Consider the following 11931-nt stretch of genomic DNA (forward strand, 5'->3'; position numbering starts at 1 on the left):
GCTATAGACATGCTTTATTTAACTATCTTTTACTAACATATACATTATTCTTGACACAATGGCTAAGACAAAGAAAAAAAAAAGGTCAGTTGAAGCAAAATTAACTCATTTTGACATTAATTTTCCTAAGCTATTCTAGTTTGATACAAAGAGTAATTTATGGTTTGTTGCAAGTTTTGACTTGGGAGTCTGAGCTGTTCCAGTTAGCAACAACTTGGTGACATTACATAAGTCCTTTCTTTTCTTTCTTTTGCCTTAATTCAGTCTTCTATGAAGTTAAGAGATTGGGATGCATTATCTCCAAATCCTTTTTCTGGCATATTCTATAATAATTTAAGATTGCATTTTGTTGTCACAATCATGCTTTAGTTCCTAGAGTGTCCTGGAAACAAGTTCTTGCAATACCAAAATAAGGCACAGAGTGGACATGCTAACTGATTTCAGCAGTTTATAATTCTGATCCGATTTTCTCACTGCTACAGGGCAGTCACATAATTCCCAACTGACTCTCATGGAGAACAGTACAGAGGTGACTGAGTTCATTCTTGTGGGCTTAACCAATGACCCGAAACTGCAGATTCCTCTCTTCTTAATCTTCTCCCTCATCTACCTCACCACTCTGGCTGGGAACCTGGGCATGATGGCACTGATTCTCTTGGACTCCCATCTCCACACTCCCATGTACTTTTTCCTCAGTAACCTGTCTCTGGTGGACTTTGGTTACTCTACAGCTGTCACTCCCAAGGTCATGGCTGGATTACTTATAGGAGACAAGGTCATCTCGTACAATGCTTGTGTCACCCAGTTCTTTTTTCTTGTAGCCTTTATCACTGCAGAAAGTTTCCTCTTGGCCTCAATGGCCTATGACCGCTATGCAGCAGTGTGCAAACCCCTCTATTACACCATCACCATGACAACAGGGGTGTGTGCTCGTCTGGTCATGGGCTGCTACGTCTGTGGCTTCCTGAATGCCTCCATCCACACCGGGAATATTTTCAGGCTCTCCTTCTGTAGAGCTGATGTGGTTGATCACTTCTTCTGTGATGCTCCTCCTCTCCTGGCTCTCTCATGTTCAGACAACTACATCAGTGAGATGGTTATTTTTTTGGTGGTGGGCTTCAATGTCCTCTTTTCTGTCTTGGTCATCTTGATCTCCTACCTGTTTATATTTATCACTATTCTGAGGATGCACTCATCTGAAGGACGCCAGAAGGCCTTTTCCACCTGTGCCTCCCACCTCACTACAGTGTTCATCTTCTATGGGACAGGCACCTTCATGTACTTACAGCCTAGCTCCAGCCATTCCATGGACACGGACAAAGTGGCATCCATGTTCTATACCATGGTTATCCCCATGCTAAACCCAGTGGTCTATAGCCTGAGGAACAAAGAGGTCAAGAGTGCCTTTAAAAAGGCTGTGGAGAAGGCAAAGTCTTCTATAGGATTCATATTTTAACTACAAAGAGCTACAATAAGGCACTTTCATCCATCTCAGATCTATCTAGAGAAAATATTTACCTGACTGGCCAAGGTACATTTTCTTTCTTTCTTTCAGATTTATTTATTTATTTATTTATTTGACAGGCAGAGATCACAAGTAGGCAGAGAGGCAGGCAGAGAGAGGGAGAGAGAGAAGGGGGAAGCAGGCTCCCCACTGAGCAGAAAGTCCGATATGGGGCTTGAATCCAGGACCTTGGGATCATACCCAAGCTGAAGGCAGAGGCTTTAACCCACTTAGCCACCCAGGCACCCAATGTTTCTAATTTCTTATAGTAATAGTCCCAGATATTGATTAAGTTTACACAATTTACATATGTTTTTTACAAAGTTTACATCTTTAAAAATATGATACCTAAGAATAATAGGTTAAGAATCACCCATAAATATGTTCTTATCTTAAAAATTCTTCTTAATAAACACATTCATCTGCACTCCCACATGAACATGTATACTCACAGGTATGTAGCACAGGCACACATAAATAATTCATGAGAAACTCATGAAATCCACATACACATCATAGAAGAAAAAAGTAGTTAAGACATACATGAGAAGGTCTGTTGTTACAGTAGAATTTAAAACAATTATTTGGTGTCTGAGAGCACAATCTTATCATACAAATAGTTGACTTAATGGAAAAAAACCTATATATGTCTAGGTTTCTTTTTTTAGATTTTTATTTATTTACGGGGAGAGGAAAAGAAGGAGCACAAATGGTGGGGGGTGGTGTGCAGCACAGGGAGAGGGAGAAGCAGGCTCTCTAGTGAGCAGAAAGACTAATGTTGGGCTTGATTCCAGGACCCTGGGATCATGACCTGAGCAACCGACTGAGCCAGCCAGGGACCTCATATGTCTGGTTTTTAATAATTGTTTTTACATTATCTTTTTGCATATGAAAAGCAATGCTTTATATTTAAAAATGTAAGCTTTATGAAAATACTTGCAAAATTCTTTGAATGTAGATTTATAATTGATTTTTATCCGTTCTTCTTTTCAGTAAAAATGCAAGCTAAGGGACATCTGGGTGGCTCAGTCGGTTAAGCGGCTGCCTTCAGCTCAGGTCATGATCCCAGAGTCCTCAGATCAAGTCCCACATTGGGCTCCTTGCTCGGCAGGGAGCCTGCTTCTCTCTCCCCTTCTGCCTGCTGCTCCCCCTGCTCGTGCACGTGCACTCTCTATCTCTGACAAATAAATAAAATCTTAAAAAAAAATGTAAGCCAAAAGAGACTCTTAAGCATAGGGAACAAACTGAGGGTTACAGGCGGGGAAGTGGGGGGTGGGGTGGGGTAAACAGATGATGGGCATGAAGGAGGGCACCTGCGATGAGCACTGGGTATTGCATGTAAGTGATGAATCACTTAATTCTATCCCTGAAACTAATGCTATACTATATGTTAACTAACTTGAATTTAAATAAAATCTTGATAGCAAAAAAAAACACACACACAAAAAAAAACACCATCAACATGTCTTTACATGGGTATTTATTTTCCTAGCCAAATTTCCATATTAATGAGCCCTATATGACAGTTTAATACAGAAAACATATTACACAATACAGGAAAAAGAAAAAGATGACAAGGCACATATTTATTCACTTAAATAAAAATGTAACAATGTTTAAAGTTAAAGCACCAAGAATTACAGTGGTTATTAATAACTTACTTGTATGCAATACAATGAATTTGTTAATGTACAAATCTGGTAAAATTTTGAGTCTCACTATGTCAAAAATTCTGAATCCATATGAATGTCCATTCCTCTCCCCTGATTTGGGGAGTTTTGGGCTATTGTTTTTTCAAATATCCTTTCTGCCCCTTTCTCTGCTCTCATTAGGTGTATGTTGGTGCTCTTGCAGTATCCCCTGTTCTTTGAGACCATTTATTTTTAATGATTAAAATAAAATTCTGTTTTTCAGGCTGGAGGTTCTCAACTGACTATCTTAAAGCTTACTGATTTTTTTTTTCTGCCAGCTTCTATCTGCTATTGATCCACTTATTAAACATTCTATTTTATTTATTTTTCTTTTCAACACAAGAATTTCTATTTCTGTTATTAAAAACAATTTCATTTCTTTATTACGATTCCATATTTGGTGACACATTGTTCTCATACTTTCCTTAATTCTTTTTTCCCTTTTAATTCTTTCGACCTAGTTTCTTTTAGTTCTCTGACCACATTTACAATATCGTAAATCTTTTCCTATTAAACCCAAAGTTAGCTCAACCTTCAAAATCAATGTAATTCTCTGTATTTAATAGACTCAGGACTACAAATCATATAATCACCTCAATAGATGCAGAAAAACCCTTGACAAAAATTCATCATATATTTATGCTAAAATTTCAGCAAACTCTTAATGGTGGAGAATTTCCTAAACATAGTAAAAGACATCCATGAAAAACTTACAGCTAGCTTCACACTTCATGGTGGAAGACTGAATGCTTTTCTCCAAGATTAGAAATAAGGCAAGGATGTCCCCTCTTAATACTTCTATCCAACATCATGATAGACATCAGTACCCTAAGGCAAGAAAAATAAATGAAAAATATACCAGTTGGAATGAAATAAATAAAATTCTCTCAATTCAGAGAAGACACAACTTTCTACTTAGAAAATCCCAGAGAATCTGGCAAGAAGGTACATAACTAACAAGTTTATCAAGTTCTAAAGAAACAAAGTCAATGTACAAAAATCTATCATAATTCTATGTAATTTTAATAAACATTTAGAAATTAGAATTTAAAACAATACTGCTTGCAGTAGCACAACCAACATGAACTATTTAAGTATAAATTTTGCAAGCTATGTGCAAGATACGCTGAAAAATGGATTAAATAAATCAAAGCAGATCTAGATAAATGGAGAATTTTACCATGTTCATAGATTGGAGGCCTAGATAATTTAAAGATGTCTGTTAAATTTCAGTCAAAATTCCAGAAAGAATTTTTATAAAAATTGGCAAGCTCATTGTAAAATTTACATGGCAAGTAAAAAAAAAAAAAAACTAGAATAACTAAAACAATTTTGAAGCAGATCAACAAAATTGGAGCACTCACTCTACCTTCTTTCCAGATTCACTATACAGCTACAATAGTCAAGTAGTATGGTATTGAACAAAGGATAGATGTATTACATTAAATATGACTGAAACGAGTATTAGTTCAAGTTTTTTATTCCAGAAAACAAGACAAGTCCAAAAAAAAAAAAAAAAAAAAAAAAAGACAAGTCATAGACTTGGAGAAAGGATTTCAAATTGCATCAGTCCTTATCAGTAAAGGGCTCCTATTTTGGATAAAAAAGTAGTCTCAAATCCCAGTAATAAAAAAGCAAATACAATGAAATAAAATAAAAATGGACAGAATTTTTTTACAGTTTTTATTTAAATCCCATAGGTTAAGGTACAATGTAATATTAGTTTCAGGTGTCCAGTATAGTTAGTCAACACTTCCATACATCATGGGTGCTCATCGCAGCAAGGGTGTTCCTTAATCCCCATCACCTATTTCACCCATCCCCCTACCTACCTCCCCTCTGTTCACCATCAGTTTGTTCTCTATAGTTAAGAATCTGTTTTTTGGTTTGCTTCTTTCTCTTTTTTCTTTCCTTTGCTTGTTTTGTTCTTTAAATTTCATATATGAGTGAAACCAGTGGTATTTGTCTGTCTTTGACTTACTTATTTCTCTTAGCATAATTCTTTGTAGCCCCATCCATGTCATTGCAAATGTCAAGATTTCATTCTTTTTGATGGCTAAGTAATATTCCATTATAGATTCCATAATGGAATATTCCATTAGTCTATATGGAAATAGTCTATAAGGAAATTATAGTAGTCTATATGGAAATTAGTCTATATATATATATGTATGTATGAATATATATGTATGTATGTATATATATATCACATCTCCTTTATTCAGTTGATGAACTCTTGGGCTCTTTCCATAATTTGACTATTGCAGATTATGCTACTATTAGCATCGGGGTGCATGTATCAAAAACAGGCAAAAGATTTTACACAGACATTTCACAAAAGAAGATGCCTGGGATGGCAAGTAAGCACATAAAACGATGCTCAGCATCATTAGTCAAATGTAAATTAATACAACAAGGAGATACACTACAAACCTATTAGAATAACTTATGTAAAATAAAAGCCCACCTGTAAATATAAAATACCATAAAGGATGTGAAGTAATTGGAACTCTCCCTACATTGCAGGTGGGAATGCAAAAAGAATATGCTATTTTAGAAAATAGGTTGGCAGATTCACATAACCTAGAAATCTCATTCCTAACAATCTACCCAAGTGAAATAAAAATACATGTTCACACAAAATCCTGGGTGTGAATGTTCGTAGGATCCTTATTTGTATTAGTTAAAAACTGGAAATAACCCCTTTCCCTCAACTGAAAAATGGATAAATAATCTGAATTCATAGAGTGCATCTCAGAAATAAAAAAGAACCAATTACAAAACAACTACACAACTCCATAAGTTTCAAATGCATTATGTTAAGGGAGAGAAGCATGACTCAAGAGATAACTTACTGTATGATTCTTTTTTGGTGACATTCTTACAAAGCCAAAACCACAGGGACTGAAAACAAATTAGCAGTTGCGAGGAGGTGGAAGGTCAATTACAATGTGTGGTGGAAAATTTGGGGGGTCACTAAGCTGTTCTATGTCATGATGTGATGTGGTTATATGGCCAATTACATTTGTACATAAGTACAAACTCTTAGAACATTGCCTTGCAAAGTGTGGATATAACTATGTAAATTATACCTTAATTGGAAAAAGGGGGGAAAAAAAGAGAGACAAATAATGCAAATGGGTCAGTACTCTTACTCAACAGACACTTCAGTTCCCCACTGACAGTTTAATTGCTCCTTCCCTAAATAAGTGAGATGAGGAGCTGTGGATGTTCTCATAGGGGGCCTGTTTCCTTGAGAACTCTGTGTCCCTATAACTAACTAACTTACTTTCTTTCTTTTTTCTTTTCTTTCGTTCCTTCATTCCTTCCTCCCTCCCCCCTCTCTCTCTTTCTTTCTTTCTCTTCCTTCCTACCTTCCTTTCTTTCTTTTTAACTTTCTCCTGATTCCCATTCATTAGCCTTGGGAATCCCCAAATCACTCCATTTGACATCATTTTAGAGGACCTGCCCGTGTGCAGAACACTTTTGTTCTTTTGCATATTCATCTGAAAGTTCGTTGTTTCTGGTATCCCTGCTGTCTTCCTCCAAACAGGATTTGTTTCCAGGCTGCAACCACAGCTAAATAAACAAAACAAAACAAAACAAAACACCAAAAAACCCACTGCAAGATAAGAATTATACTGATTCAAGTTAAAATGATAATCCCCTTATCAGCTTGGTTTATAGACCCCCTCATCAGCTATTCACACACAGAATTCTGTTAAGGTGTGCAGGAGATGCACTTTTATTGGATTCACTTCACTTATCAGGAACTGAGCTTGACAGGGGTAAGTGACTCTTCCAGGGGATCATGAAGAATACATGGGAGATGTGGGACTTAGACCGTGTTCCTAGCTCCACATCAGTGATTTTTCCTCCATTCTTCCATGCTTCAGAGATCTTGAAGCCTTTTTACCAGTACTAGAGAGGGAGTCTTCAGTAGGATATACACATTCTATCCTGGCAGAAGTTCTGATATCAGAGACAAAATTCGTGGGGGCTTTCCCTTTTTGTCAAGGAGCAAGGTAAGATTCTACATATTCTAGACATTTTCACTGAGAAGTATAATTCATGCAAGAACATTTGGGAAGCTGTGTCTGCCATGAATTATTTTAGCGAAGTAATGGATGCGGTGAGTATTTTTCTGAAACAGTGAGGTAGAGCAGGTCTTAAATGCCCAAGTGTACATCATTATTCAACAAAAAAGGAGTTTAGTGATATTTAGGAAACAATATATTGCTTTCCTAAAGAGGATGAACAGCAACAAGAAACAGATGGTAGGGCTCCCTGTGTGGCTCAGTCATTAAGCATCTGCCTTCCACTCAGGTCATGATCCTGGGGTCCTAGGATTGAGCCCCACATTGAGTCCCACATCAGGCTCTCTGCTCAGCAGGAAGCCTGCTTCTCCCTCTCCCCAATCCCCTATGCTTGTATTCCCCCCCTCACGATCTCTCTCTGTCAAATAAATAAATAAAATCTTAAAAAAAAAAAAAGAAAGAAACAGAGGTTATCTTATGCTCCAATGAAATAGTAGTAATTTCTTTCTGTTTACTAATTATAGGTCTGTTATAGAAGAGAAGTTAAGTAGAACAGGGTGATATGATATTTCTTTAGTCTCCAAGAGGATCTTCATGATTATAAAGTTCCGTACACTAGTTCAACCTTCTTTTCCTCTCTAACCTCACTCATATTTCTGACGCACATGAAAAAGCTGAAAGTGTAGTGGCTAAAGGCCCAGGCTTATGATCATTCTCATCTGGATATGAATCTTGGGTTTATTTCTTGCTAGGTGTAGAGTAGTCTTCTGTAAACTCACCTAGCTTCTCAAATTCTCATTTCTTTGATCACAAGTGTAGATAGTAATACTCTACATCTTATAACATTGTAGGATAAAGTTGTAGGATGCTATAACTTTTAAGGTTATACTTGTCAATTTATAAGCTATCCTTATAAAATCGTGAGGATGAAGAAAGAATACACACCCACACTCAGAGTGCTCTTATCAGAGGTTATAGAACATAGTATTTGCTAAAAAAAATGTTTGTCAAAGTGAACAAACACAAATGTCTTTAGGAACTGGGTATGAAAGGGGAAGTTGTGATACCCTTCAGATGGTAGAGTGTTTACCAGTGAGGGAAAGCTGTGGTATAGGTTTAAATCAGTTCAAATGAGAAAAATCAGGGGTGCCTGGGTGGCTCAGTGGGTTAAAGCCTCTGCCTTCAGCTCAGGTCATGATCAGGGTCCTGGGATCGAGTTCCACATCAGGCTCTCTGCTCAGCAGGGAGCCTGCTTCCTTCTCTCTCTGCCTGCCTCTCTGCCTACTTCTTATCTGTCTCTGTCAAAGAAATAAATAAAATCTTTTAAAAAGTGAGAAAAATCACAGCATGGAGCTCATCTCAAAGGCAGATCTGAAAGCTAGAGTCAAATCCAGGGACAAGAGATTTCAATCCTGGATCTTTGTCATCCAGCTTAGGGAGTTAGAGTAATGAGAGTAAGAGTGAGTTCAAAACAGAAGGAAATTGTTTCAACCCAAGGTAAAAATATGGATCTCAAGGAAGAAACTGAACAAATGGCTGGTATGGCCAATGATATGGTCAGAGGAAGGAGAGAGTGAGACACACGGGGGGATCAGAAGATCTGAGTGGATGTGGTGTGTGGGAAAAGACAAACCAGTGTGAGGCTCTCAGACTTCAAAACTAATCCATAACCTAGAAGCTGGATATGGCTTCCCATCTTTATCCAACCAAGACAGAGACTGCCATTTCATGACATTAGAACCAACACTTATGAGATTTATAACTACTGTTTTTCACACATTATTTTATAAACTCTAACAATTGCTCCTTCGTGTTACTGCTCCATTTTTAGAGATGAAAAAACTGAGGCTCAGAGTGGGACAGTCTCTCCCAGATAGTAAATGTTAGGGTACAATTTGAGCACACATGTCCCCCTTCCCAGAGCTTGAGCTCTTGTGCTTAGTGCATTACCTTCTCTTCAGTACTGTCTTTGCTGGTGATCCATGTCTGCAGCTGCAGCTCCCCCACTGCATCTGCTCTACCTCTCTGCTTCTGTCACCCTATTGCAAGTCCCAGATCCAGGAGTAGCATCTTCGTCATTTCAGTACTCCTGGCAACTAACATTAAGATGGGTCTGATGGAGTCAGTGGCATCATGCGAATAGAATTAATTCAATTCAATTCAAATTTCAGTTACTGTCATGGGATTCTGGAATCATCTGCCTGGGTACACAGCTTGATTCTGCAGTTAATGTTTGGGTAAGCTTGGACAAATTACACAACCTTTTTGAGCCTAATTTCCCTCACAAAATAAATGAGCATAATGACTAGTGGTTTCGCCTTGTGTGTGTTTTAGATTTGGAGAACAAAATTATTGCCATGATTGAAACAACCCACAGAGTATTTACACAGTTCAACTTCACTCTATTTTCTTTTCCATTTAACACTCTGTTCTTTACTTCTCATCACTACTGGGCATCCTGTGATTCCCTACTAACATCCACAGAGAAGAGCACAGAAGTGACTGAGTTCATCCTTCTAGGACATACAGATGCCCCAGAACTGCAAGTCTCACTCATTATTGACATTCATCCTCTCCCACCTTTTCACCCTAGTTGGAGTCTATGTGGGTGGCTCATTCAATTAAGTGGGTGACTATTGGTTTCCTCTCAGGTCATGATCTCAAGGTCGTGATGTGGAGCTGCACATTGGGCTGGGCATGGATCCTGCTTGAGATTCTCTTTCTCCCTCTCTCTCTGCCCCTCCTCCATTCCTTGCTCTAAAAAAACCAAACCAAAACAAAAACAAAAAACAAAAAACAAAACCACAACAAAACAAAACCAAAACCAACCAACCAAACAAACAAACAAACTGTGTTCAAGTGTGCTAGGATGGTCATGCTGACACTAGCACGGGCAGGGGGTTATAATGTAAATGTTCCTTTGGCTCTAGATCTTTGATGGTGGTGATGTATCTTCTGCTGGAATCATTTAAGAAATTACATTTTTATAAATTTATTTTTTATTTATTTTCAGCATAACAGTATTCATTATTTTTGTACCACACCCAGTGCTCCATGCAATTCGTGCCCTCTCTAATACCCACAACCTGGTCCCCCAACCTCCCCCCCCTCCACTTAAAACCGCTCAGATTGTTTTTCAGAGTCCATAGTCTTTCATGGTTCACCTCCCCTTCCAATTTCCCTCAACTCCCTTCTCCTAACTCCCCAAGTCCACCATGCTATTTGTTATGCTCCACGAATAAGTGAAACCATATGATAATTGACTCTCTGTGCTTGACTTATTTCACTCAGCATAATCTCCTCCAGTCCCATCCATGTGGATACAAAAGTTGGGTATTCATCCTTTCTGATGGAAATATCTCTAAATACTCCATAGTGTATATGGACCACATCTTCCTTATCCCTTCGTCCGTTGAAGGGCATCTTGGTTCTTTCCACAATTTGGCAACCGTGGCCATTGCTGCTATAAACATTGGGGTACAGATGGCCCTTCTTTTCACTACATCTGTATCTTTGGGGTAAATACCCAGTAGTGCAATGGCAAGGTCATAGGGAAGTTCTATTTTTAATTTCTTGAGGAATCTCCACACTGTTCTCCAAAGCGGCTGCACCAACTTGCATTCCCACCAACAGTGTAAGAGGGTCCCCCTTTCTCCACATCCCCTCCAACACATGTTGTTTCCTGTCTTGCTAATTTTGGCCATTCTAAGTGGAAGGTGATATCTCAGTGTGGTTTTAAACAAAAGAGGGAGGGAGCCACCAGAGGTGGCCGGTTGGAAAGTAATAACCCTAATAAGAAATTACATTTAATGAAAACTTTTGAGGGGCGCCTGGGTGGCTCAGTGAGTTAAAGCCTCTGCCTTTAGCTCAGATCATGATCCCAGGGTCCTGGGATCGAGCCCCACATTGGGCTCTCTGCTCGGCAGGGAGCCTGCTTCCCTTCCTCTCTCTCTGTGATCTCTGCCTGTCAAATAAATAAATAAAATCTTAAAAAAAATTTGGAAAAAAGACTGCCTTTTCAATAAATGGTGCTGGGAAAATTTGACAGCCACATGCAGAAAAATGAAATTGGACCATTTCCTTACACCACACACAAAAATAGACTCAAAATGGATGAAGGACCTCAATGTGAGAAAGGAATCCATCAAAATCCTTGAGGAGAACTCAGGCAGCAACCTCTTCGACCTCAGCCGCAGCAACATCTTCCTAGGAACAACGCAAAAGGCAAGGGAAGCAAGGGAAAAAATGAACTACTGGGATTTCATCAAGATCAAAAGCTTTTGCACAGCAAAGGAAACAGTTAACAAAATCAAAAGACAACTGACAGAATGGGAGAAGATATTTGCAAACGACATATCAGATAAAGGACTAGTGTCCAGAATCTATAAAGAACTTAGCAAACTCAACACCCAAAGAACAAATAATCCAATCAAGAAATGGGCAGAGGACATGAACAGACATTTCTGCAAAGAAGACATCCAGATGGCCAACAGACACATGAAAAAGTGCTCCATATCACTCGGCATCAGGGAAATACAAATCAAAACCACAATGAGATATCACCTCACACCAATCAGAATGGCTAAAATCAACAAGTCAGGAAATGACAGATGCTGGCGAGGATGCGGAGAAAGGGGAACCCTCCTACACTGTTGGTGGGAATGCAAGCTGGTGCAGCCACTCTGGAAAACAGCATGGA

The 11931-nt window shown here is 38.5% G+C and overlaps 1 protein-coding gene across 1 annotated transcript; it reads left to right on the forward strand.

Moving 5' to 3' along the window:
- The first annotated feature begins 508 nt into the window (after positions 1 to 508).
- LOC132009507 (olfactory receptor 5B12-like) lies at positions 509 to 1456 on the forward strand. Its single transcript, XM_059387612.1, has one exon. It carries the CDS (start codon positions 512 to 514, stop codon positions 1454 to 1456), a length of 945 nt encoding a protein of 314 aa, XP_059243595.1. The 5' UTR covers positions 509 to 511.
- The last annotated feature ends 10475 nt before the right edge of the window (positions 1457 to 11931 follow it).

The sequence above is a fragment of the Mustela nigripes genome, chromosome 1, assembly GCF_022355385.1.
Source record: "Mustela nigripes isolate SB6536 chromosome 1, MUSNIG.SB6536, whole genome shotgun sequence".
NCBI lineage: Eukaryota > Metazoa > Chordata > Mammalia > Carnivora > Mustelidae > Mustela > Mustela nigripes.